Raw genomic sequence first — 22246 nt, forward strand, 5'->3', positions numbered from 1 at the left:
TGTAGGTGATCGTTATTGAGCGCTTAACTTGGTCACACAGGAGTTCTTCATATGGCGTGTCGGGATCGTTTCTTCATGATGGCCGTTGATCTCTCCTTCATCGGAGAGGAACCTCACTTTGAGGCTGTTGGTGAGTACATTTACCTGCAGCATCTCCAAAATGAATAACCAACTTAATCACCTACATTGGTCTGAATTGAGGAAATGCACTTGTACATAATGTTATGTGATATTTGTCTCCCAGATGAAACAGGTGTGTACCCCATCACTGAGCCGTATGCAGCAAAGTGTGGCTACACTGTCAGTGTTCTCCCTCTTCAGGGCCTCGTGGTGCTCCGAGCCTCTTACTTCAGCTGTCACACTGACAACAAAGTATGCACGAAGATGCAAATGCACAATGTTTATAGGCTTTCTGTGGTACAGCGGCAGTTGTGTTATTTTGTCTGTATCTCAGGATGATGAATTGTTCACATTCAACTTCAAACTGATTGTGACGCATGAAGGAAAGGAGGTGACCTATGCCTTGAACAAGACCTGTTCTATAGCTCTCCCCTGGTCTCTGAGAGAGATCACATGTGAGGAGAACTACATGGAGGTAAACTTTGTTACATCTCGGATTATTTTATGCATAGGAGACATTTGAATGTTAAACTATGATTTCTCTGTAGGTGTCTGTAAGGAGTGAAATCCCATGTCCATCTGGGACTGAGGAAGAGGACTGGGATGTTGTTAAACATGTAGGTTCTCAGTCAATTGAAAGACACGGATGTTGAATGTCCAATCCTGTAGCCACTTTTTGATTGATTGATTTCCAGGCACATGGCTCCACCACATCAGACTGGCAGGTAATGTTTCAGAGAGCAGAGGAGCAGCTGATGCCCATGAAGCTCTCTGAGGCTCGTAAGCAGGGTTACATATTTGACATCACGCATGGGCGGCTTGTTTTTCGTATGCCGTATGGACAACCTGACTCATTCAGCACTGAGGTAAAGGGCTCATCCATAATGTTGGCACGGCATTTAGTCCAAAACATGTCTTGATGTCTTTGGTTTTTTCGTTTCCTTGTCTTTGTGTAGGTGAATGGTGTTCCAGTAGAGGTTGTCCATGCGACTCTGTTCTCCAGACAACGCTGGGTTGTCGTCATGGTCGACTTGGTGACTGCTTGTTCCATGGGTCAGTTTTATTTTTTACTACTAACCTTTCATTTATGACCAGGTGGACTTGTAATACTGGCCATTTTCTAAACAGATGAAGGCTCATATGACAATGGAGCCATAGTGTGGGAGACTCCTGAGGTGCTGCACCGGCTGTTGTCTGGTCTGCATGATGTGAGGGTCCAAATTGGTGTGGATGGAGAACTCATGGAGCAACCAGTTGCAGAGAAGAGAGGCTACACTGTGGAAAATCACAACACCACAATCCAGATCAGCATCCCCTATAATGCTGAAGGAGGCTATAGGAAGGTCAGAAAGCACTGGTGGAAGCTGTCTTATCGTTTTAGATGACTTGTAAAGTACAAGCTGGTTGGTTTTGAAGTATTGGTCAACATGTGAGATGTCTTGTAATCTGACTGCAGTTGAATGTGTCCAACAGAGCTCTGTGATGGATGGCCTCTATGAATTTTACAGCTTTAACTTGTACTTGGAGCAAATCTTGGTGGATGCGGGCCATGTTGAGACGAGGCTCAGGTTTCACAGGACACTGGCCTCTCCTCTGCTGCCCCACCACATTTTCACTGCTAACCAAACAGCCCTGGAAGAGCGACTGTTCACCATCTACCTGGGAAACGTCCCTGAAGATGTTCAGCTGACTGCTGTTGATTTAAATGGACATAAATGTCAAGTGCCATTTACAAATACAAGCAGCCACATGATCACTACAGTTGTTCATCCCAACAACACCCATGGCTACACTCTGAAAGTTCCTTTTGATGACCCAGTAGTCATACAGCAGGTAAAGGTTTGAGGTTTTTTGGTTTATACATACTTTAACAGCGTCCTTTCTACCAGATGGGATCAGTGACCTAATCATGTTCTGTGTTGTAGTACTCCAAAGCAGATGCAGTTCTTCACCACAAGCTGAACATCAATTACACATTGGTGGTTATCCCTGAAAATTCAACTTTTCACCACCTCACAACTGTTGTTGCATCATTTGCTGATGTTTGTAAGTTCAAGACATCAAAATGTCTACTAGCTGGCTTGTTCTTGGTCAAGCCAGCTCTGCCTGGAGCAGCTATCATTAATTATACCGTCTCTAACAGCTCCTCCAGTCTTTGCTGCTGTCTGCTCTGAGTCTGGCATCAGCTTCAAACTGGACCACCGGCCTTTTGACTACCTGTGGTACATCACTATCGGCTCTGACCTGCTGACACCAGAGCTGGCTGCCCAGCACGGCTACATCATGAGCAACGACAGCCAGAGTCTGCTGCTTGACGTGCCGCTCTACACTAATGGATACAAATACAAGGCAGGATGAAGAAAATCACTAAGTGAACTTAAGCTGTAGATGCCTCATGTCTGAATATGGGAAATGAGAGCATGTGGGTGTTTTTTTTTTTTTTTTTTTTTTTTTTTTTTTTTTTTGCAGGACATTACTCTGAAGGGCTTCCTTGGTACTTTTGAGATCCTTGTGAGAGATCATGAGACATCAGAGGTCCAGAGCTCAACTGTCAAGACCTGTCCGTTCACCAGCACTGAACTGATCAGTAAGAACATCCTTTTCTTTACTGTGTGGACAGATTTTTCTACTTTAAATGGATATGAAGTTGAAACTTGCTCTGCAGTGTGTTCAACAGATGGGAAGGTGACTGTGGTGGCTGACGTGTCTGGAGGGATCCCTGCAAGAACGACCCTCATAGACAAATCCTGTAGACCTAAAAAAGTAGACGAGACCAGAGCTCTCTTCTCTTTCTCACTCAACAGCTGTGGATCCACAGTGAAGGTATGACTGATTCCCATTTAACAACACAGGACAATCCTTTCATTCTGACTGTTGCTGAAGTCGGTGGTTAATTTATTTTTAACCTCTTTGAATCTGTAGCTTGGCAAAGAAAATGTGACATATGAAAACAAGATTTTCTACAGCAAGAGGTACCTTGGTGTGAGCAAAGCAGCCTCTGATTCTCACACTAGGTATTACCATTGTCCTTCAAATAATCTCCTTAAGCCTCCAATCGCAGTTGCTTTTCCAACTGAGTAAACTGGCTTTTGTCTTGCAGGGTGACCGTACAGTGTACATATCCCATCGCTGGTCTCTTCAGTCTCTTCTCAGAGTATAGGTTTGAGTCTGACTTAGTCGGCTATGGAAACATCATCCATAATGTGTCCACAGCAGGTACAGTGGAAGGTTAACCTGTTGGCCTCCTTTGGTCAGTAACTCTATTTCATTTCTGAGCATTGGTTTTTCTGTACTGTAGAGCCAATCATCCCCACCACTAAACCTACTACAACACTTCAAACCATACCTACTACCAGAGAACTTGTACCTTCCCCAACTGCTGTCCACCCCCCAGTCCGCTACATAAGGGTGACACGGGTTTATAACCGTTATGGTGTGAAAGAAGGTGAGAATGTCAAATTAGAATTACTGCAAGTGAGGTCTTGTCTTACCTTCTGGCATCTCTTCACAGGACCTGCAGGAACATTTCAAAGCAAACTAAATGCTGCCAAACTGTGAAGACCAGGAATTATTTTTATAGGGGAGGGAAAAAAAAAAGAATTTAATAAACCTTGTTTTAACATTTTGTCTCACTGATTTGTCAACATGTTCTACTTTTTTTTTATTTTTTTTTTTTAAATGGCTTCACTGAATGACTATAATTGGTAGTTGACTTTATAGCAACATATTTAACTATACATCAAATCTGCTCTGATTTAAGGGTCAATGTACTGCTTATCAGTCTGCCTGCTCAGTGTTGGTCTATTTTACTTATTTATTTTTGGACCTAATGTCCACATTTACTTGTCTGACAAGCTTAAAGGCTATTTGACTGTTCCAGAGGCAACAAGATATTAATCCCAATTTCCAAACTGAGCACTGAAGGTGCATTGTTGTGCAAAACTAAAGTATGCATAAAACAAACTGCTTTAAACTGGCCAGCTTTTAGTCTTGGCCCAAAGTGCTTCATATGAAGGATAAACCTATTTGATGTTGAAGCCTAAATGCAGACAAATGGAAGAGATGGTGACATTTTGAGGTTTTCACTGCCAAACATTAGTGAGGGGAGACTGTGTCCTGTCTGTGGTGACTGCATTTTACTGTTGGGATGACAACTTTAGAGATTTTTAACAAAATCCTCTTAATCTGAGTGTATTTGAATATTGGATAACTTTATATGCTTTCATAAAATGTTCCATAACCCCAGATTAGACAATTTTATAGGCTTGATAATCAATCCTTTACTAGATTTAAAACCAAAGATGTCACATTTTATGTCCAACAGTCATAAATATTCATCTTTCGAGGGAGACCTATTGTCTATATGACGGTATTTTATTTTGAATGGATTTTTAGAAGACTTGTGGTTTGCCTGCATGGCCAAACTCTGAATTAGTATTAATTATCGGTAGCTGGTCTATTATGGGTGAGTTTAAATGAGTTTACATTAAAATGCCTCGATGTTGGGGATGTACGTTGTTTTTGTTTGTTTTTTAGTTCAGTGAAATGAAAGTCAACCAACAGGCGGCGCTGGTCAGCGCGTTTGTCCATTTAGGTAAAGTCCAACATTTTTTCATCAGATTTTACTGATTTCCTTTGTTTTTGTTTTTGACACCGACGTGGGTTAGAAGTAACCTTTGACCTCCAACGACCCGCAGAACTGAAAGGAAAAGTCGACCATGAGCCACCTGGGCGGACATTTATCCGTGAGTTTTTACTTTCGTTTCTTGGTTCAAACTGTCCTTTGACAACGAGCTGTGGTGGTGGTCGTCGGGAAAAACTCCCATGTTTGTGCTCGAACAGAGACCCAGGCAGGCGGTCCGGCCCCCCCTCTCCACCAGGACCCTGCAGCACCCCTCCTTCATGCCTCTGTACTTGGCTGCAGACTCCGAGCTGCAGCACGCACACAGCAGCCAGACAGGTAAATCCCTGTCACACGTGTGTTACAGCCTCATCCTGCTGTGCATCTTCACTGACGCTGTCCTGTCTTCTGTCCAGTCCATGCCATCTGCCCAGCTGAGGTCTTCTACACTGACCCCAGCACATGCTGCCCCAGGAGGATCCCAAACCTGGTCAGGGATTCAGAGGTGAGGGGGCCAACAACATCATTAACCCAACTTCAGCCAATCATACATGCTTTTCCCAAATGATCTTTTCACTGTTTATAAATGGAGATGTGTTTGTAAAGTCAGTTAATTAGGATTGATGTAATGAGGCGGGTGTTCGTACAGTTCCCTGACAGCAGCTTGGCTCTTTGCTTTGAGGGGGGGGCTTCTGGAGGGGATCAGACAGTGAGGACGTTTAATGAGATTGGCTCAGTCCCGTCAGACAGAGCTAAGACCCTCAACCAGGGGGGCTGAAGGGAGGATGAGACTGACAGAAAAGGGGGGGCTGTTTGTTTTGATAGTGATGAAGTGACATCAGCCATACATCTGTTTCAGCTCAGAAAAGAAATTGATTTGTGTCCATATGAATAATCTTCCCGTAGTTTCCTAATGCTTTGGTGTATTTTCATGCAGAAGACATTTGTGTGTGTTCCACTCATAAGTAATATAAATAAGTATTCTCTAAATCAATTAACATTTATTTATTTATTTATTTTACTTTATCTTACCATCCTCATTTCTTCTATCAGGTTTTTCATTGCTTTCAACTCAACACCCCACCACCGGTTATGTCCACCTGCTTAGCCCCATCAAACTGCCCAGATCCTTTCAGATCTGGGCCACACCCCACCAGAGAGCTGGGATGTCCCAATTGGAAAATGGTCCCCATCCACTCTTCAGCACAGTCAAGTCGGGCAATTGTCCAGCTTACCCAGGAGGAGGACCAGGCCGTTACTCTCCTCCTGAGACTGCATCACCAAGAGCCAAGGCAAAATGCTGAGAGCCCAGCTGTATATATGGATGCTCCTGGTGCTGCAGAGCCACCGGTAGACCTGAGATCCCGTCTGTTCCTTAGTCCCCCAGCTGAGGAAGTTCACAAGCCGGTATGTAATGATGTGCGTTATCCAAAGAAGGCTGGTTTGGGGACTCTCTTGGAGCAGGGAAGGTGGTCAAATGTGGAGCTTGAAGCAGCTGACACCCTCTTGAGTAGCTTTGGTCTCATGGAGGATGGAATCTGGGAGCTGTGTCACCAGAATCCGGCAGCAACACCCGCTGATACTCCATCACATCATACAGATTTACCAGAAAGCACAGAAACCCAGGAAGGACCAGAGGCTTTACCCCCAGTAAGAGCTGCAGCTTGTACTCCGGATGGGAGTCAGAATGAAGAACCAGTCTGGGAAGATTGTAGACGTGTTGAGGACAGAGGTGCCTCTGGAGGCTTTTCACATGTGAAGGGAAGGTTTCTCTCTGATTTGGAGGGGGCCGCTGTGCATGTACTCCTCAGCCTTGGGGACATGGGACCTTTGGTTAACCTGCAGTGACTTCCTTTAACCTGACAGTCTTCATGTCCCTGGGTGTCTTTTCAAAAGACTTTACTTCATCTTCCTGATCATAGAAACCACTAACTGTAGTTATGGTGAAATTTTTTTGCCCCGTATTTAACAGGGATTGCTCAGAAAAAAGTATCAAAACTGTTTATTGCTCTTGGGGAAAAAATTGATCTCTCACTTAAGTGCAAATGGGCACTTTTTTTTTTTTTTTTTTTGCAGTATTGCACGTCTTGTCATATCCAATCAGTGTTCAATAAAACAATCCACAGCCTAGCCTGTTAGAAAAAAAAAATGCATGAGCTAAAAAAACTTTTTTTTTATTATTATCAAAAACACTACTAGTGTTTTGAAGTAGAGAATCCCCCACTCATTATTTAAAACATATTGAACATTTACACTATGCACAAATAATACAAACTGTTCACTGACAACAGGCTGCAGGGGGAGCCACAGTGTTACTTCACAATGGCCAGTGAACACACACTAGCTAACAGCACAGCTACTGAGACATCAAATAGCTACAGCTCAGCCAACATTTACCTGCATTGTCAAAGCTTTCAGTGTTTGATATAGTAACAATAGAAGTCTTAGGGTTGACTGGATTCTATATAAGTTTGTCTTGAACCTTTCAGTTTGTCAATATTCATTCTTTCAAGACAGACTCGAACTTGAGTAACTATGACCCGAGACACCCCCCCCTCTCTGTTTTCCAACTGGTTTGACATTTGAACAGTCCTTGAGCTATGGCTAGAATGATCAGCGCAGAGGGGGAAGAGACAAAAATGCAGGTCTACAGGCTAAGAAATCAACACTACAGCCCAAATTCAGAAAGTTTCTTGTTTCTCTTATTGAATGTAAACATGCACATACCACATTATTTGTTTGAGCAACAGTAAAAAGATACAATTCAAGTTCCCAGCTGGTTTTTAGTACACACACACACACACACTCTCTCTCCTGCTTTAACTATAAATAAGATGATGTTTGCAGCTCTGTTAAAATCACTCATCACTCTTCTCCATTCTCTTTCATCTCCTGGTTACTTATAACGAAATTATTCAAAGTCCTGAAATAATCTTTATGTGGTGCTTTCATATGTAGTCCTTTTAAAATGATTTAATGTAAACATCCTGGAGCCATTGTGGCTAATGACGACTGCGGGAATTGCTGCTGCAAACTATAGCTGCAGCCTGTATGACCCTGTAGCGCTCTCGCAGGTTTCGCCGCCTCACATGCTCATTGGTGATCTCAATGACGTTTGCTATGGGGAACCAGCCTTTCTGACCATCTGATAGGCGGATTCCCTCATACCAGCCTGCAAAACAGAGAAGTAGGAGAGGAGAGGGGAAGCAGGAGGAGAACAAATAGGGGAAGATTGGACGTTTCTGTATTGTTCATGCAAGACGGGACAAATCAATAAACTGCTAAGATGATGGGTTGAGGATTGACATGGTTATGAGGATAAGGGTGTATAAAGAAGCAGAGTCAAAGGAGGGAGCATGTTAATGATGTGAAATCATGCCATTACATATGTCTCTTTTAATAGGAGTCCTGTCTTCTCTGCATTTTGAATCTTTGAGTCTGTCTAGAGACTAAGACACCGGTAATGTGAAATATTGCTATATGTTGGCAAAAGTAGAGATGGATGTTGCTTTTGTGCCGTTGCAGCCGCAGATGTGTGCAAATGTGATAACCTCCGCCTTCTTACCCTCGTTGGTTTTGCGGACGACGTTGATGATCTCAGTGGGATCGAGGGTGAGCTCGTCTGCCTGCTGGGCAATGTACTGTTCCACACACTGTACCTGCGGACAGTCTGACACCCACACACAACAGTAAAAAACATATTGCAATAAAATCCCCTTTGTGTCGAAGGGATCATGTTTTTGTTTGCGTGCTCGTGTTTCCTCACCCCAGTCTTCGTAAATAACTTCGTCATCCACTCGGTCTGAGCTGGTGGGATTGGGAAAAGCTGCAATCCACCTGTGCATGTCTGACCTGTTGCAAACACAATGAAATGGGGCTTCATATTAATAGCATTTCTCTTTACTGGCCAAATGGGCCATGCCATTGGCCTTGCTCTTGCTACTCACTGAGATGGAGCTTTGAAGAGCCGCTCCATCATGTGTCCCTGGTGGTTCTCCAGCAGGGTGAGGTTGAAGCAGTGCTCATAGGGCCCGCCGCTGTTCCCGCCTTCTTCTATTGGCTGCACCTGCACCAGAGAACGATGGGCGTGGTCGAGGACGATGAAACGCTCCGCACTGTCCAGGAAACAGGCAAGCTGTTGTTTTCATCTATTGTTTTTATCAGGCTTATATTGGAGCTTAAGCTCGAGGAAACACTAGTGTAACTACTAACATAGCAACAGGATAGCATCAGGTAACATTTAATAGATGCTCATTGCATTCTGTTTGTATCTCTTTACTGTCCACATGGCATCATTACATTATTTACTTTATTCAATTTACTCTATTTTCTTCTCAGTTCACCTCAAACAGCACTTTCTGCTGCACTGGAGGTAGTGTGGAGCCACCCTCATCGTTAAAGTGAGTGGACACAACACTCCCCTTTGCATTACTTATCAATTCTTTTATGAGTGAGGCTGTTAATGATTTGCTACATATTTGCTAATGTTGGATATGATTCACTCTGAACGCATGTGTTTACATAAAAGCACAGAGGTGTGGTGTCATCATATCTTTTCCTTTCTAGCTGCAGCTTGACCAATTTTTACAATCACTTAGTCAGCGCCTTTTACTTATAAGGGTTAGGGTTAATTATGTGCAGCAAACCACAGTGGATTCATAAATCAGTTCAATTATTTATTATTTGTAAATGGCTACTCTGCTGAAATGGTATAGTAGTAGTGTGAGTGGATTGCCTATCTATTAAAAATCTAACCAAAATCATCACTAAGTAATGTGTAAGGCATCACTGGCATCTGTCCCATACCAGCCGGTGCCTTACCCCTTCTTAGTAGTGATGACAAGGAGATCGTTGAAGAGGAAGAGGTAGACGGGAATGAACTTGGCTCTCATGTTGAACAGAGTCCCTCCTTTGGACATTTCCTGCAGCTCCCCTTTCTTCTCCAGAAATCGGTACTGAGAGATGATTGGGATGGCCTGACAAAGACAGAGGCAAATTGGGAAACATTTACTTCTTTTTATAAATTTGACAAGCCCAACTACAAATTCAAACAATTAAAACTCACATGTTCATTGTTTGCTTGGTTTACCTTGAGCTTGTCAAACTCCAGTGTTTTAGAGATCAAGATCAGCTCCTCCATCTGTCTCATCTTTCCCACCTGAGTGTTGCACTCATCAATGATCTATGTAATTATTAGAGTGGAAAGAGACATGAAAAATTAGGAAATAAACAAGTCGTCAGTCAAGCAAGCCATTATACTTCCACACTCAAAAAACATCTTCTCCGAAGCGATCATTATATAAATCTGGCTGTATCTCTTTAGGAGCATCAGGTTCATTCATTTGGGGAAAAAAAACCTCAGACTCAGTTTGAATAAACTCACTCTCGCTTTGTCCTCACTGAAACATATGAGTCACGGTCACTGCAGAGCTCGTTCAATAGGAAATCCTTCACTGACACAATGGCTGACGTCAAATTTCCAGAGGCATGTGACACACTCAAAAGTCAGATTATATGGATTTGTGGTCAGAGGGTTGAGCGAGGGGGGGACTGGACGTTTACCTTTGACACAGAAGCCAAAGCCTTGGATGCAGTCTCCTCCTCCTTCGTCCCCTCCTTTGTTCTCTTCAGGATGTTCTGCAACAACAAACAACAATGTTCCATCTCCGCAACGGACAAACAGCATCAACTGGATGCATTTTTTCCACCTGAATGCAAACAAGCTCATAAGCTTGAGACGAAGTGTGTTTGCATATGTGTCAAGAGATAGTGACAATTGTGAGTGAGGACCATTACACCAGAATTATTACATTCCACGCAACAAAACACTGTGATGAACCGGCACGCCTGTCTTAGCTCAGGGTCGTGTTTTGTTTAAACAATTGTGACAAAAGCAAATTGCAATGAAGTCACGTTCCGTGACTCAGAGCTCGTCAGATTTTTCCTCTCAAAAGAACATTGTACTGAACAAGTGACAGATGCGAACAGACTCTAAACTCCAACATTTACATGCCAGTCAAATTATTAGAGAAGATTCAACAGGGCTGAAACGTTGTCTTTTTGACTACAGCTATAATTCATTAAATAAAGCTGCTTTCCCCCATTAGCAATGCAATGTTTGTATAATTAAGTTCCAGCCATCACTCTCATGCATGTACATGATTAATGAGACTGGAGCCAGAGGGGGGTTAGCTCAGGCTCTGGTTGAAGTAAAAAAAACAAAACAAATTTAGTAATTACTAATTAACATGGCGTGTCTTGTTTATTAGTTCAATAAACAAAATGAAATGAAATGAAAAATAAAAAATGAAGCAAAGCAGAGCTTATTGCCTGGCTGCATTTGTCTATATTTATTGTTTGACCCGTGGCGTCGCCCACCTCAATGAGCATCTTGATGCGCGTTATCCGCTGGAAGGGCAGCAGCAAGAAGGACATGAAGGGCAGGCGCTGGCACTGAGGTGACTCCTGCAGGCGAGTGATGACGGCAGCAAACTGCCCGTTGGTCTTCCTGTTGACACCAATTATATGCACAAATTAATGGCATGCAATACGACTGCACTGTTACCCCTTTTGTGGATCAAAAAAAAAAAAAAAAAAAGTGGGAGGGACTTGATTTAACTCTCTAGTCTTTTGAATCTTTTGAGCTTCTACAGATAAAAAATTCCTGGCCAAATGGTTTGATATTTTAGTGAAAAAGAGTTTCACGATGGTAGCTGTGAGTTTTAAAAGGTAACTGGATCATTCCTTACATGAGATTAGTGAAGGTCTTGTCCTGGTAGATCTGGTTGCGAACGTAGTCGATGTAGACGGGGAACTTGTGCTGAGCGTGGTAGTGGATAATGTCGCAGATGTCAGAGAAGACCACTTCCTTGAAGATACGGTCCTCTAAGTCTTTTAAGAATCTGTGGAACGATTGCAAAGTTATCCCAGAACTCTTCCAGAAACAATGCCGTACCTTACATCTGTATTTTTTTCTGAACCCAAACAAAAAATGAAATCACTCATCTTGAGCCCTTCATGGCCTTGAAATCAGAAAATGGCTTTTTACATGCACTGAATGTTATAAATTACTTTTATATCTTCATTTGCTTTATCTCCCCTCATCCTTCCTTTTGACGTTCCTCACCTCTCGCTGACCTCTTCAACCTTCAGGATGTTGGAAAAGAGGGTCTTCCTGTCTCTGATGATAATGGTCTCCTGTAGCTCCCGGCTGTCCAGGAAATGTTCGGTCAGGACTCGCAGGGATCGAAGGTAAGAGGCCTCTGATGTCAGAACCTCAAACATACTCTGTCAGAGGAAAAACACAAATATTAATATGTCCTTTTCCACTCAAGAAGCAAAATCACAGGGTTCATCCTGATGATGTTGGTGGTTTGTCAAAAGACTGAAACCACACACTGAATCATTTTCAGATACATTAAATGAAGTTATACTCTGCATTACATCAAAAGGATCTTGGCTAAATTAGTCTCCGGCCAACAAGCAAATCATTTTGACCTGGATGAAACAGAAAAATATTTCAGTGATATTAAATGATACATTCAAATGTGAATGTATGTATCAAATTGCGGTTGCTACAGTGGAATAATAGACATTATTAGCCAAAATCAATTTACAGTTTGTTAATCTTCAATCAATTAATTGTAAAACCACATTCCTGTCCTTTCATTTATTTTACTGTCATTGTTAATTTGTTTTCTACTTTTTTACCGTTTGATTAAATTGGTTTATGCCATTTGCCCTGAATGTCCTGAATGATACGAATTTCCTGGTGGTCATTGTTCGTTCCACACATTTTTTCCAAACGAAATGCTGCTGCAGCTGCTGGAAACAAAAGCACATCACTGCCTGCACTTATAATGAGTTTATTTTTTGGAAAATCCAAAGTGTGTCTGTAAAAGCTTTCATGAACTTCAGGCAGGATGAATCGATATTATGTTACAGCAGTGAGTGATACAGTTTGGGAAGAATGGATATTAATTCATATGAAAAAATCACATTATAACTTTAAGATGAGATTCATAATGTGATAATGCCTCTCATTTCTCTGCCCCTTGCTTCATTGATTTTTCGTTATGGGATCTCTCTCCTGTGCATTAGCCTCCCTTCTTCTCCTCTCTTTCCATCTCTTACCTCCTGGTACTTGCACTGTTCAGCGGTGAGCTGCTCCAGCACTCCACTGGCCCGCACATCTGGAAGGTCCTGCCACAGAGTGCACTGGCCTGGTGTGGGTACGGGACTGCCTCTGCATGACCCATTTCCCGCCAAAGAACCCGTCCCAGTCCCAGTCAAAGTCCCAGAGTGGCGGTAAGGCAGATCCATAGTGTAGTCGGCACTAGTCTTACTGATGTTACGACAAACTGTCTGCCGTCGGATCTCCTTGGTGATGACAGAGGCCCGGTACGTCTGGTACAGAGGCTCTGAGAGAAACAAAAACAAAAGAGATTCCAGAAAAAAGTCCAGCATGTAACCAGAACCAATGCTTTAGTGGAAACTGTACATCTCAGAAAGGATTATTGAACCTATATTATTGTATGTGATTACCATGCAATATGGACACACACATTCACAACTGTACGGTGAAGAGGAAGTGACTGACTGAGGTTGAACAGTCTGCCCAAAATCATTCTAAACAGTTGAATTACAGATACATGGTAATTATGAAACTTACAAAATCTAAATTCTGCATCACTGACATGATAAATGGGACTCCTGTGTTTGTTACAGGTGCCAGCCTTACCATCTTGTAGGCGGGACTCCCAGCTGAAACTCCTGAGGGAACTATTCCTGAAACAGAAAGTATGGAAATGGGACAAAAAGGGTCAGCCAATGTGATATGGAGCCAAACTGTCAACACCAAGACATGGCCAGCAGGTTGAGAAAAATGTCACCTACTGCGGCAGTGTGGGTCATTTATATATATATTTTGTGTCTGTTGTACAAAGAGGTTGGCCTATGTCCCCACAAACTATTTCAGATTTTGACAACACTTCTTACTTTGCTCAGTTCATTGCTGACTTCAGTTTTTCATGTTATCAAGATTATCATCAGCATGATCCTTTTAAAAACAGAAGTAGGAGGTTCAGTGTTAACGAAAGAGCTCAGAATCAGAACTCACAGTTCTTCCACCATGTCCTCTTTTTCTCTTTCATCCCCTCCACCCTCTTCTTCTTCTGAAAACACGAGTAGAGGGTGTCATTGTTTCAAAAACACAGAATGTTTTATACCCATTTCAGGCAAAGGTATGACTGCTCAGTACGAACCTTTTTTCTGTGTAAGTGATTGCATTGAGGCACTGCTGAGCCTTCGGGGATCTGACTTGGGGGGTGGAGGCGGGGCTCTGTGAGGCACGAGAGGGTTGGTCTGAGTTGGAGTGATGGCTCGTTGGGGACTCAGCCCGCTGGGTGATGAGGGTCGTAAGTTGCGCAAATCCTCCCAGGTCGGCTGAGGGAGAGGAATACCACCTCGGTGCACTGGCGTGAGGCTGCGGCCATCTTGACTTAGGGGCACCCTTGGCGGGATGGCAGGAGGCTCATCCTGAGCGCTTGAGATGGGCTCATTGTTCATCTGAAAGTCAGATGTGGGGTCTGAGGTGCTGTAGGACAGTTTAGACCGACGGGCTGGTTTGCGTACTGTAATTAGAGGAATATCCAGTTCCTTACACTCATTTGTGGTTTTTTTAGGAGCAGGGTCGAGCATAGGAAGTGTGTCTTCATAAATATTTTCTTCTTCACTGTGGGTGGGTGGGTTAGGGTGCATAGGGGGTGACTTTGCTCTTTTTGGTGGAACAGGTGGAGACTGAGAGCGAGTGACAGCGAGAGAGGTGAGGATGCTGTGAGGCCCTGGATCTGACCGCCTCCGCTGACCCTCAGCGATCAAAACATCCAAAGACTGGTTGAACTTTGCCTTTTGTTTCAGTACCTCAGGCTCCTCAGGCTCCTCAGCCACCTCGATCACCTCGTCCTCTCCATCACTGTACCCTTCCTCCCCAGGCTCCACCTCAGAGTCCTCCCAGTCCTCCCTATTCTCCTCTGGCTCCTCCCCGTCAGATTCATCCTCCTTCTGTCCATCTTCCACATCCACAGGCACCCATATCAGCTTCATGCCGGGCCGCTGGAGGTGGCACACACAGCTGCATTCAGGGTCGTGGCAGGGGCTGAGGGGGGTGTCTGGACTGTGCTCCAGCTCTGCTTCCCCTCCCCCAATTAGATGAGCATCTACCTCCTTCCCATCAGGCTCTGCATGAAAAAGAAGCATCACAGGATAGCAGCTTTGACATGTTTATGAAATAGGAAGAAAACAAACCACAATGTAATTCTGATACCCTTTCCTTCTTTTCCTGATTCTACTGATGGTATGAATGATCTGTTTCCTGTTTTCTTGTGTCCCCAGAGACTTTGCTTAAGAGACTTTTCCCCCCATCTGCTATCATCATGGCATATGCTGGACTGTCAAGTCAGCACTTCATAATTATGCAGTGCGTAAGTGCTGTCTTCAAATATTAATGGAAAGTTAGGATCATTGCAAAGGAAAAAGCCAGTATTGACCAAAGGAAATGGAGGAGGTAGAGAAATGAAAGAATGCAGGGATGAAGGTTAAATGGGTCATTGAGGGTTCATATGTAGTGAATACCATTGATTGTCGGTACAGATGTGTGTGGTTTGGTTTTTTTTATATATATAGTTAAACGGAAGACAAAATATTTTTTATATATTTACTTTTCAGAGGTATACTTTAAATGAAGGTGCATTTCTTTTAATAGTCAGCCACGAAGCCACAAATGCACAACATTTTTTATATAATTGTAAACAGAACCTTTGTTGAGTCATTTGCAGGTGTTATTTTCGGCCTATTTCACCATTTCATTCTATTTTACAGTCAAACAATTACAAATATAACTCTTTGTTGTAGGCTTAACTGCCAATAAAGAAGGCAAAGAATGGCCAATAGACATACTTTCTGTTTCTGACAGGGAACCAAAACAAGGAAGTTATATCATGTGGACTAAGGAGGGAACTGTTTTAGCAAGCAACCAATAAAATGTCACTTCTCTATGTTCCCCTTCTGACAATTCAAGTTGAAGAAATTGAAAAAATTACAACGTTCAAGATAAAAAGAATTAAACTCCAAATGCTAAAGCAATTTTACTTAAAGACAGTATGAAACAATTAGAGGGCATTGTATGGAAAGGTTTGGTTGCAAGGAAACACACAAACAAGGTCACAAACGTTTCTGCAAATGGGAGATTTTCCCAACAGACTAACAGAACCTGTTTCTGACTGAGCCACCACGCCTTTGGGCTGTAACTTTTTGAAGTTACACGCACATATGTAATGTCATTATTGAACTGAGTTAAAGTTGACAACAGTTCAGTTCGGTGATGCGTTAACACTGATCTGTGACCTGCAGTGCTACAGCTGCAATAATAGCTCTGCTGTTTGACTCTGCGCAAACCTTCAAGATTTTCAGTGATTTCCGAATCAATGCAGACATAAAAAGCAGCACATTCAGCCAAAGATATGGAAACATGATAAAATCTACTGTACCTGAGCGACCTCCCTCCACACTGATGCTGTCCCCTTCCTCCCCTCCCACAGCCTCCTTCTGTTTCTGCAGGAGACGACCCCTCTTCATAGGCAATGGTGGCGCCTGCTCAGTCTGTATGTGAAGCTGCAGACTGTTACGGGCCGGTTTGGGCTTGACGGTGGGCGGTCTTTTGAACCGCTTACCTTGTTTGAATTTTGGGGTACCATTGCTGGGTTCATTCAACTCCTGGTTGCTGAACTTACTCACAATCCTTTTGACCTTCCCACCAGACATACGTGCATGTACACCTCTGTCTCTCAGAGGAGGGGGGCTGGTTTGCGTTGGTGGTTTTGGGGGGATCTCTGGTCTTTGTTTGCTCTCAGGTTGAAGGGGTGAAAGAGATTCGGGCTGTTGGGATACCTCCTGGACAGACATGGCAGCAGGAGGTCGTCTTCTCTTAGAGCTTTAAGCCCTGACCAATCACAGGTCAGGCTTTGAGGACAAAATCAATATGAGCATGTCATCATCACCTAGGGAAGAAAGGAAAAGAAGGCTGAAAAAATGTTTAATATTACATATACATGAAACATGCTCTATAACATTGTCCCTAGAGATAGTTGCAAAAAAAATCAATACTGGTGCACTTGGAGCACGTGTTAATATTCTTCTCTCATACAGAAATGTGGCACCTGAAGTACTCATGACCCGACTTGATGAACTCTTCATTATTACCAGCTTCTAATGTGATATGCTGGCAGGGGGCTGATCTGGTCTCGAGCTCAGGCTACAGGCATCTGGTAAGCACCTTCTTTGCACCCGCAGATTTAGATATTATTGTTCATATCACTTGAGGCTATTAATCAAATAGTGAAATCAAATTTGACACAGTTTTAACATTAATATCAGTGACACCAGTAGAGTTCCCATTTAGCATAATAACATCAACATATTAGCCAAAGCTGGGGGCTTCCTGACACCCCAGAATTACTTCAAAACAGGCTTATGGGACCCCCTCCCATTATGATAAATCTGAAGGAGCAGAAGAAAATTAAGTAAATGAGGAATAAAACATATATATATTTCTGTAACAGGAACTTGAGTTTATATTTCACAGCCTCATTTTTCTGGAATACTAGACATATTGTCCTCAGGACGGTTTTAGTTCAGGTCTTGAGGAATTTGATGCCTTCATTAGACAAAGAACACAGTGACCTAATAGGTGAGGGGGAGACAGGGAATGACATATGAAGGCCCCTTCCTGAACTGGGGAACTGGGGATTGTTGAAATAGCATGATGAATGCCTTTAACTCTAGGCTAGTGATTTTCAACCTTTTTGGCTTCCTTCAAAAACATGATTCATTACAATTATAGTCATTTTCAGTGGCTGAAACCAACAATTACAACACAGAAGTAAACATTTTACAAAGCTCTATTTCCATAACAGTGTAAACCTAAAATCGGACTTTGAGCTCCGTGTTACAGATTCCCTAGCGTAAGGCCTTTGAGGAAAACGAACTTTGCACATAGCAGAACCTGCTTCCTCCTGGTGAGAATATCTTCCCATAAATAAGACAAAGTATCGTGTAAAACCTGAGAGTCTGAGGTGGAAATCTGTTCCTTTTACTACTCAGTGATGCAGTGTAAGCAAAATCCAACTATAAGCACAACCCACTAATTATTTATCTTTGTCATATTCCCTGATGTCTCTGTAGAAGTTGAATGTTATCTCATGATGACTCAGAGCTCAAATGCAAAACTTTGTTTATTCATTTACTGCCTTGAAAGCTTGACTGTGCCAGCACTGTGTGGACAAGGATGTCAGAGGGGAAGATCTGTCAGTCACAGCAGTCAAACTATGACATCTGAAAAAAAAAAGAAACTGAACTGAGAATATTTTCTAATCTAATTTTATTATAGCTTAAACAGGGATATGTTGAAGTGGCAATGTTCCCCTTTTGTTTGCTATTTTATAACTTAATATCTCCAGTCCATGGCTGAAGAGCTTTAATTAGTTTGTTGCAGTTTTACCTTTCAGTTTGAGTGCATGTGGTGGCATTTTTTACTTTAAGTTTATTGTAGTTATATCACACCTATTAATTCAGTGACTGTGTGACAATAAAAATGTTGTAGTGATCCACACAGATGTACACAAATATGCAAACACATTAATGCTTTTGAGCAAATCCAAAAAAACTGAATCCTTCAAAGTTCAAACATCCAAATTCCCACAGTCAAAACCCCTCAGTAGTTTAAATTAGGCTGAGCCCTTTTTTAGCCTGTGAGGGTGTATAAAAAGAAACCTGATGGCAATAATGTGAAATTTGGTTTGAACAAATGGCCATGCTCCAGATTCTTCCTACCATATGTTTTTTGTTTCAATGTGTTCGCAACAGCTGACAAAATACCAAACTGGAACAGGGTTACTGATCCAGAAATGAGAAGAGAGATGCGAAAGAAGAGGAAGAAGACTGATGAATTAATTGAGCATGGAGCTGCAGGTCTTTATGTATTAAACATATCATCACACAACTTCATTGAAAAGCAATTTAAATAATTACAAATTCAGTCAGTATTACATTTAATTGATTAGCCACTTAATCTGTAATTATTTAAAATGGGCACTGAGTCACAGCTGGCATTATATAAATTATGTGTTGAATGTCCTGAAATGATTTGTGGGTGGAGTTCACATATTGTTTTTGATGAACTAACTGATGAATAGACTAACTGTGCCAAATGCTGAAATGATCAATATACACACGTACAACGAATATTTTTCATTTCCCTAAATGTACAAAGACACAGATCCAGGTTTGAAGGACACAGAGAGACAAAGAAGTAGAACTATCAAACTTAAGTAATCATATCATGCACATTCAAGTAAGAGAAAAAAACAACCTATAAATAATAGCCTATATAAAAAATAAATTAATACATGTATTTATTTATTCATCCGCATCCAATGCATATCTATGTGAAAATCTAATAAATTTGTAAATTGTAAACAAGAATAAAATGCTACAAGGCTGGAGAGAGAAAATAGCGTTTGAATAAATGCTGAATGGGTAATTTTATACGTTACTGTATTCATTATGAGTATATACAACACAGCATACTTAGATTTACATTTCATAATGATGATCTCTGCATGTTAAGGTTGTGCAAAAGTATAATTAAATCTGATACTCTGGTGGTGTCATTGGGTTTGGGTTAGGGACAATAGTTGAAAAAGAGTATCCAAAATTGAGTTTGAAAGAGTTTAAAGGATGTGAGCTTTTACCAAGCAGATAAGGTCCAAAGCATTTTGGTGACTGAACGAAACGCTTGATTAAAAATCTGGACATCTCTGCCTCTGTTGTTTTGGTTTTAACCTTTACTTTTTAATCTGTCCCTCGCATGTCTTTCAAATTTATGGAAGAGCAAAATTAAATCCAGATATTCTGCTTCAGTGGAACAATCACAAAGTGTTTTTATTGCTGTATGAAAGATTAAAGGCTTGTGATTTAATCTTAAAGTGCCTGTGATTATAATTTTAAATCGTGACCAGACCTAAGAGCATTTCTAAGCATTTCTAAGATATCTTTGTGTACCTGTTGGTACACAAAGATATCTTAGAAATGCTTTGTGTACCTGTTGGTACACAAAACTATCAGCAGTAGCAGTCTGCTGTCGAGATCTGACAGTGTTCTCTACACAGCTCATTTAAATCAATAACAAACAATGCAGCAGTTGCGTGTTATTGAAAATGTGTAACAGCTCGTCAAACCAGTTTGGAGTGGATGGGCATGTTGCGCTGACACTAAGACTTTATGACAGTTGGCATTTCATAGAGCTGTTTCTGTCAGACTGAAACGCGTCTATGGTCTGAAGGAGAGCAGCCATGTATAAATTAATTGCAGCATGCCAAAGCAGGGAATGTATGGCATGAAGACATGAGGTGACCAATCAAAAAACTATGTCCATTTAGTATCACACGATCAACCTGTTCATACATTTGTTTCCTTGATAGTTTTTGGTTTTCCAAAAGAAGACAGTAGCTGCATGATGTGCTACAGCAAAGTATGTCTATGGGTGTGTGCATGAGTGTACTTGTGTTTTGTGAAAGGGTTCAGTTTTAGCCCTCTGGTTATGATCATTGTTCACAGGGTGACATTTAAACCTCGGCTAGAAGGGTGTGTACACTCCCAAACATTTGGGATCACATATTCTGACGTGTGTGATCACACACTCGCACAATACTTAAGGTTATACCCCCCTCAACATTATTTCAGTTGGCCGTCACCAGACATCAAGCCTTTTGTTTTCCTTTTGCTTTTTCGACCTAGTTAGTTCAATAGCTTCATCCTCCAGCCGACTGGACTTGACACACTCAGACTGGGTCAGTGGGCCAGTCATTCATTACAGTCAATGTATTTGTCCTGATAAGTCCAATACATATCAGATATGGTGTTGTCACTTAAATTATAGCAGTTTGAGAACAATCCTTAAGTGCTTAAGAGGATCTCTATTAATACAATGCTCTCCCTCTCTCTGTGTGTGTGTGTGTGTACATTATGCCATCTGCTCAAGGATGAATGGGATAGTGTGTGTATAAAATGGGTAGGGGGCGTTAAGAGGGCTACTCTCTTCCAGACTAAAGCATCATCCAATACAAAACATATTATGTGCAGTAAGCTCCACGTTGGCCAGGAAGAGGGGACGGAAAAGGTGTGTCAGACAGGAAAACGTGCACAGACACACAAACACGAAGCATACTGGTAAAAATAGGTTTATACAGTTATGTAGGCTTGGTTTGATGATATGATCTGCACAAATATTCCCATAGTTAAGTTGTGAGTCCTACATGACTGACTTAAGGGAAATACAACTGCAATCGTCATTAAAATGTTTCCCAAAATGAATGTTCACATTTATGAAACTAACAGCCAAATATTCAAAATCTGCGTTTGCCCGTAATCGTATGATTTTTCTAAACCTTTCATTTGTTATTATATGTTTAAGTCTGTGTTATGTCGAAATAAAAGACAATTAAGGCTTAATGCTACAAAAGACAAAATGCCAGAGTAATATCAGAGGGACAGACATTTCCTTTTCAATATAACACTGTTACTATAATTTACAAAACCCTTTGCAAGTGTTTCAGCCGATTTCCATAAGGGAACAGGTGCTTTCAAACTCAACCGCGATTGTCACCAAACTGCATTTGCTAAAGTAAGAATGAGCAACTAATCTTATTTATAACATGAGTTACACAGAGAGAAAACTCACCAGCGTTACTCAGACATGTCTGACTGTGTCTCGTCAGTCATTCGGCTGTAATGTTTGCTGTCCACCAAACTGTAGTTATGTTTCCCAAAAGAGGAAAGCTTCAGGTTAAAATCGGACCGGAGAGCACCTATAAATAGTCTTTAAATGATCCAAAATGGAGGAGAGAGAGAGAGAGAAAAAAAAAAAGATTTGTGTCTTAGTGTTTCTCTGACAGGATTTTGGTCTGAACATCCGTCTCCCCCCTGTTGTTGTCTCCTCTTTGTTACCCGCAGCCAGTATGAGGGGGGAAGAAAGGGAGGCAGGAGCACAACAGCCCCCCCTGAGGGCTCACACCAAGTCACATGGAGTAATGGGATCATTTCAAAATAAGATCTGAAAACATGTATGGTGTTATGCACAAATAACATAACATAACATAATATTTCATCCGACGAGGTTTTTCAGTTCACTTCTGCCTTTAATTCTCCACATTAAACCGATAACGCCACTGTCTGTGCTTCACGCAACTGGGCTTCATTAAATAGACCTGCAATAATGTTTCATATGCTTATTTCACAATAGATTAAAATAATCATGATTGAAAACTATGTGGCCCCAAGCTCATTCAGCTTAAATTTTTTTTTTTTTTTTTTTTTTTTTTTTTTTTTTTTTTTTACCTTTTAGGGTGATGTATTTGTATTTTACGTTCCCGAAATGAAATATTGTGTGGA

The 22246-nt window shown here is 41.7% G+C and overlaps 2 protein-coding genes across 3 annotated transcripts; one reads left to right on the forward strand and one right to left on the reverse strand.

Annotated features, from left to right (window-relative positions):
• Window positions 1-51: 51 nt before the first annotated feature.
• LOC115059280 (uncharacterized) lies at window positions 52-6709 on the forward strand. The gene is made up of 18 exons (XM_029526941.1): window positions 52-130; window positions 245-372; window positions 455-595; window positions 669-737; window positions 816-986; window positions 1077-1173; window positions 1249-1463; window positions 1594-1953; window positions 2046-2166; window positions 2264-2469; window positions 2590-2707; window positions 2786-2943; window positions 3043-3134; window positions 3221-3336; window positions 3419-3594; window positions 4963-5080; window positions 5158-5246; window positions 5795-6709. Exons 1-18 carry the CDS (start codon window positions 52-54, stop codon window positions 6587-6589), a joined length of 3249 nt encoding a protein of 1082 aa, XP_029382801.1. The 3' UTR covers window positions 6590-6709.
• An 85-nt stretch (window positions 6710-6794) lies between these two features.
• arhgef15b (Rho guanine nucleotide exchange factor 15b) lies at window positions 6795-21798 on the reverse strand. Of its 2 annotated transcripts, XM_029526625.1 has the most exons (17): window positions 21537-21798; window positions 18043-18130; window positions 16288-16797; window positions 14005-14979; window positions 13860-13914; window positions 13482-13528; window positions 12875-13161; window positions 11868-12028; window positions 11491-11643; window positions 11120-11249; window positions 10304-10378; window positions 9831-9923; window positions 9563-9717; window positions 8689-8856; window positions 8508-8593; window positions 8307-8411; window positions 6795-7913 (listed from the first exon to the last, which is right to left on the reverse strand). In XM_029526625.1, exons 3-17 carry the CDS (start codon window positions 16700-16702, stop codon window positions 7744-7746), a joined length of 3075 nt encoding a protein of 1024 aa, XP_029382485.1. In that variant the 5' UTR covers window positions 16703-16797; window positions 18043-18130; window positions 21537-21798; the 3' UTR covers window positions 6795-7743. The 2 variants fall into 2 exon arrangements, with proteins under 2 accessions (XP_029382485.1, XP_029382484.1); XM_029526624.1 differs by lacking the exon at window positions 18043-18130.
• Window positions 21799-22246: the final 448 nt, after the last annotated feature.

Source organism: Echeneis naucrates, chromosome 18 (assembly GCF_900963305.1).
Source record: "Echeneis naucrates chromosome 18, fEcheNa1.1, whole genome shotgun sequence".
Taxonomy (NCBI): domain Eukaryota; kingdom Metazoa; phylum Chordata; class Actinopteri; order Carangiformes; family Echeneidae; genus Echeneis; species Echeneis naucrates.

Coding starts and splice junctions, on each gene's coding strand:
- arhgef15b (XM_029526624.1), bottom strand. CDS start 16,702: ATGTCTGTCCAGGAGGTATCCCAACAGCCCGAATCTCTTTCACCCCTT. Junction 13,529..13,859: donor GAGGACATGGTGGAAGAACT/GTGAGTTCTGAT, acceptor TTTCTGTTTCAG/GAATAGTTCCCTCAGGAGTT. Junction 11,644..11,867: donor GTTGAAGAGGTCAGCGAGAG/GTGAGGAACGTC, acceptor ATCGTTCCACAG/ATTCTTAAAAGACTTAGAGG.
- LOC115059280 (XM_029526941.1), top strand. CDS start 52: ATGGCGTGTCGGGATCGTTTCTTCATGATGGCCGTTGATCTCTCCTTC. Junction 131..244: donor ACCTCACTTTGAGGCTGTTG/GTGAGTACATTT, acceptor TTTGTCTCCCAG/ATGAAACAGGTGTGTACCCC. Junction 3,595..4,962: donor TCAAATTAGAATTACTGCAA/GTGAGGTCTTGT, acceptor GTGCTCGAACAG/AGACCCAGGCAGGCGGTCCG.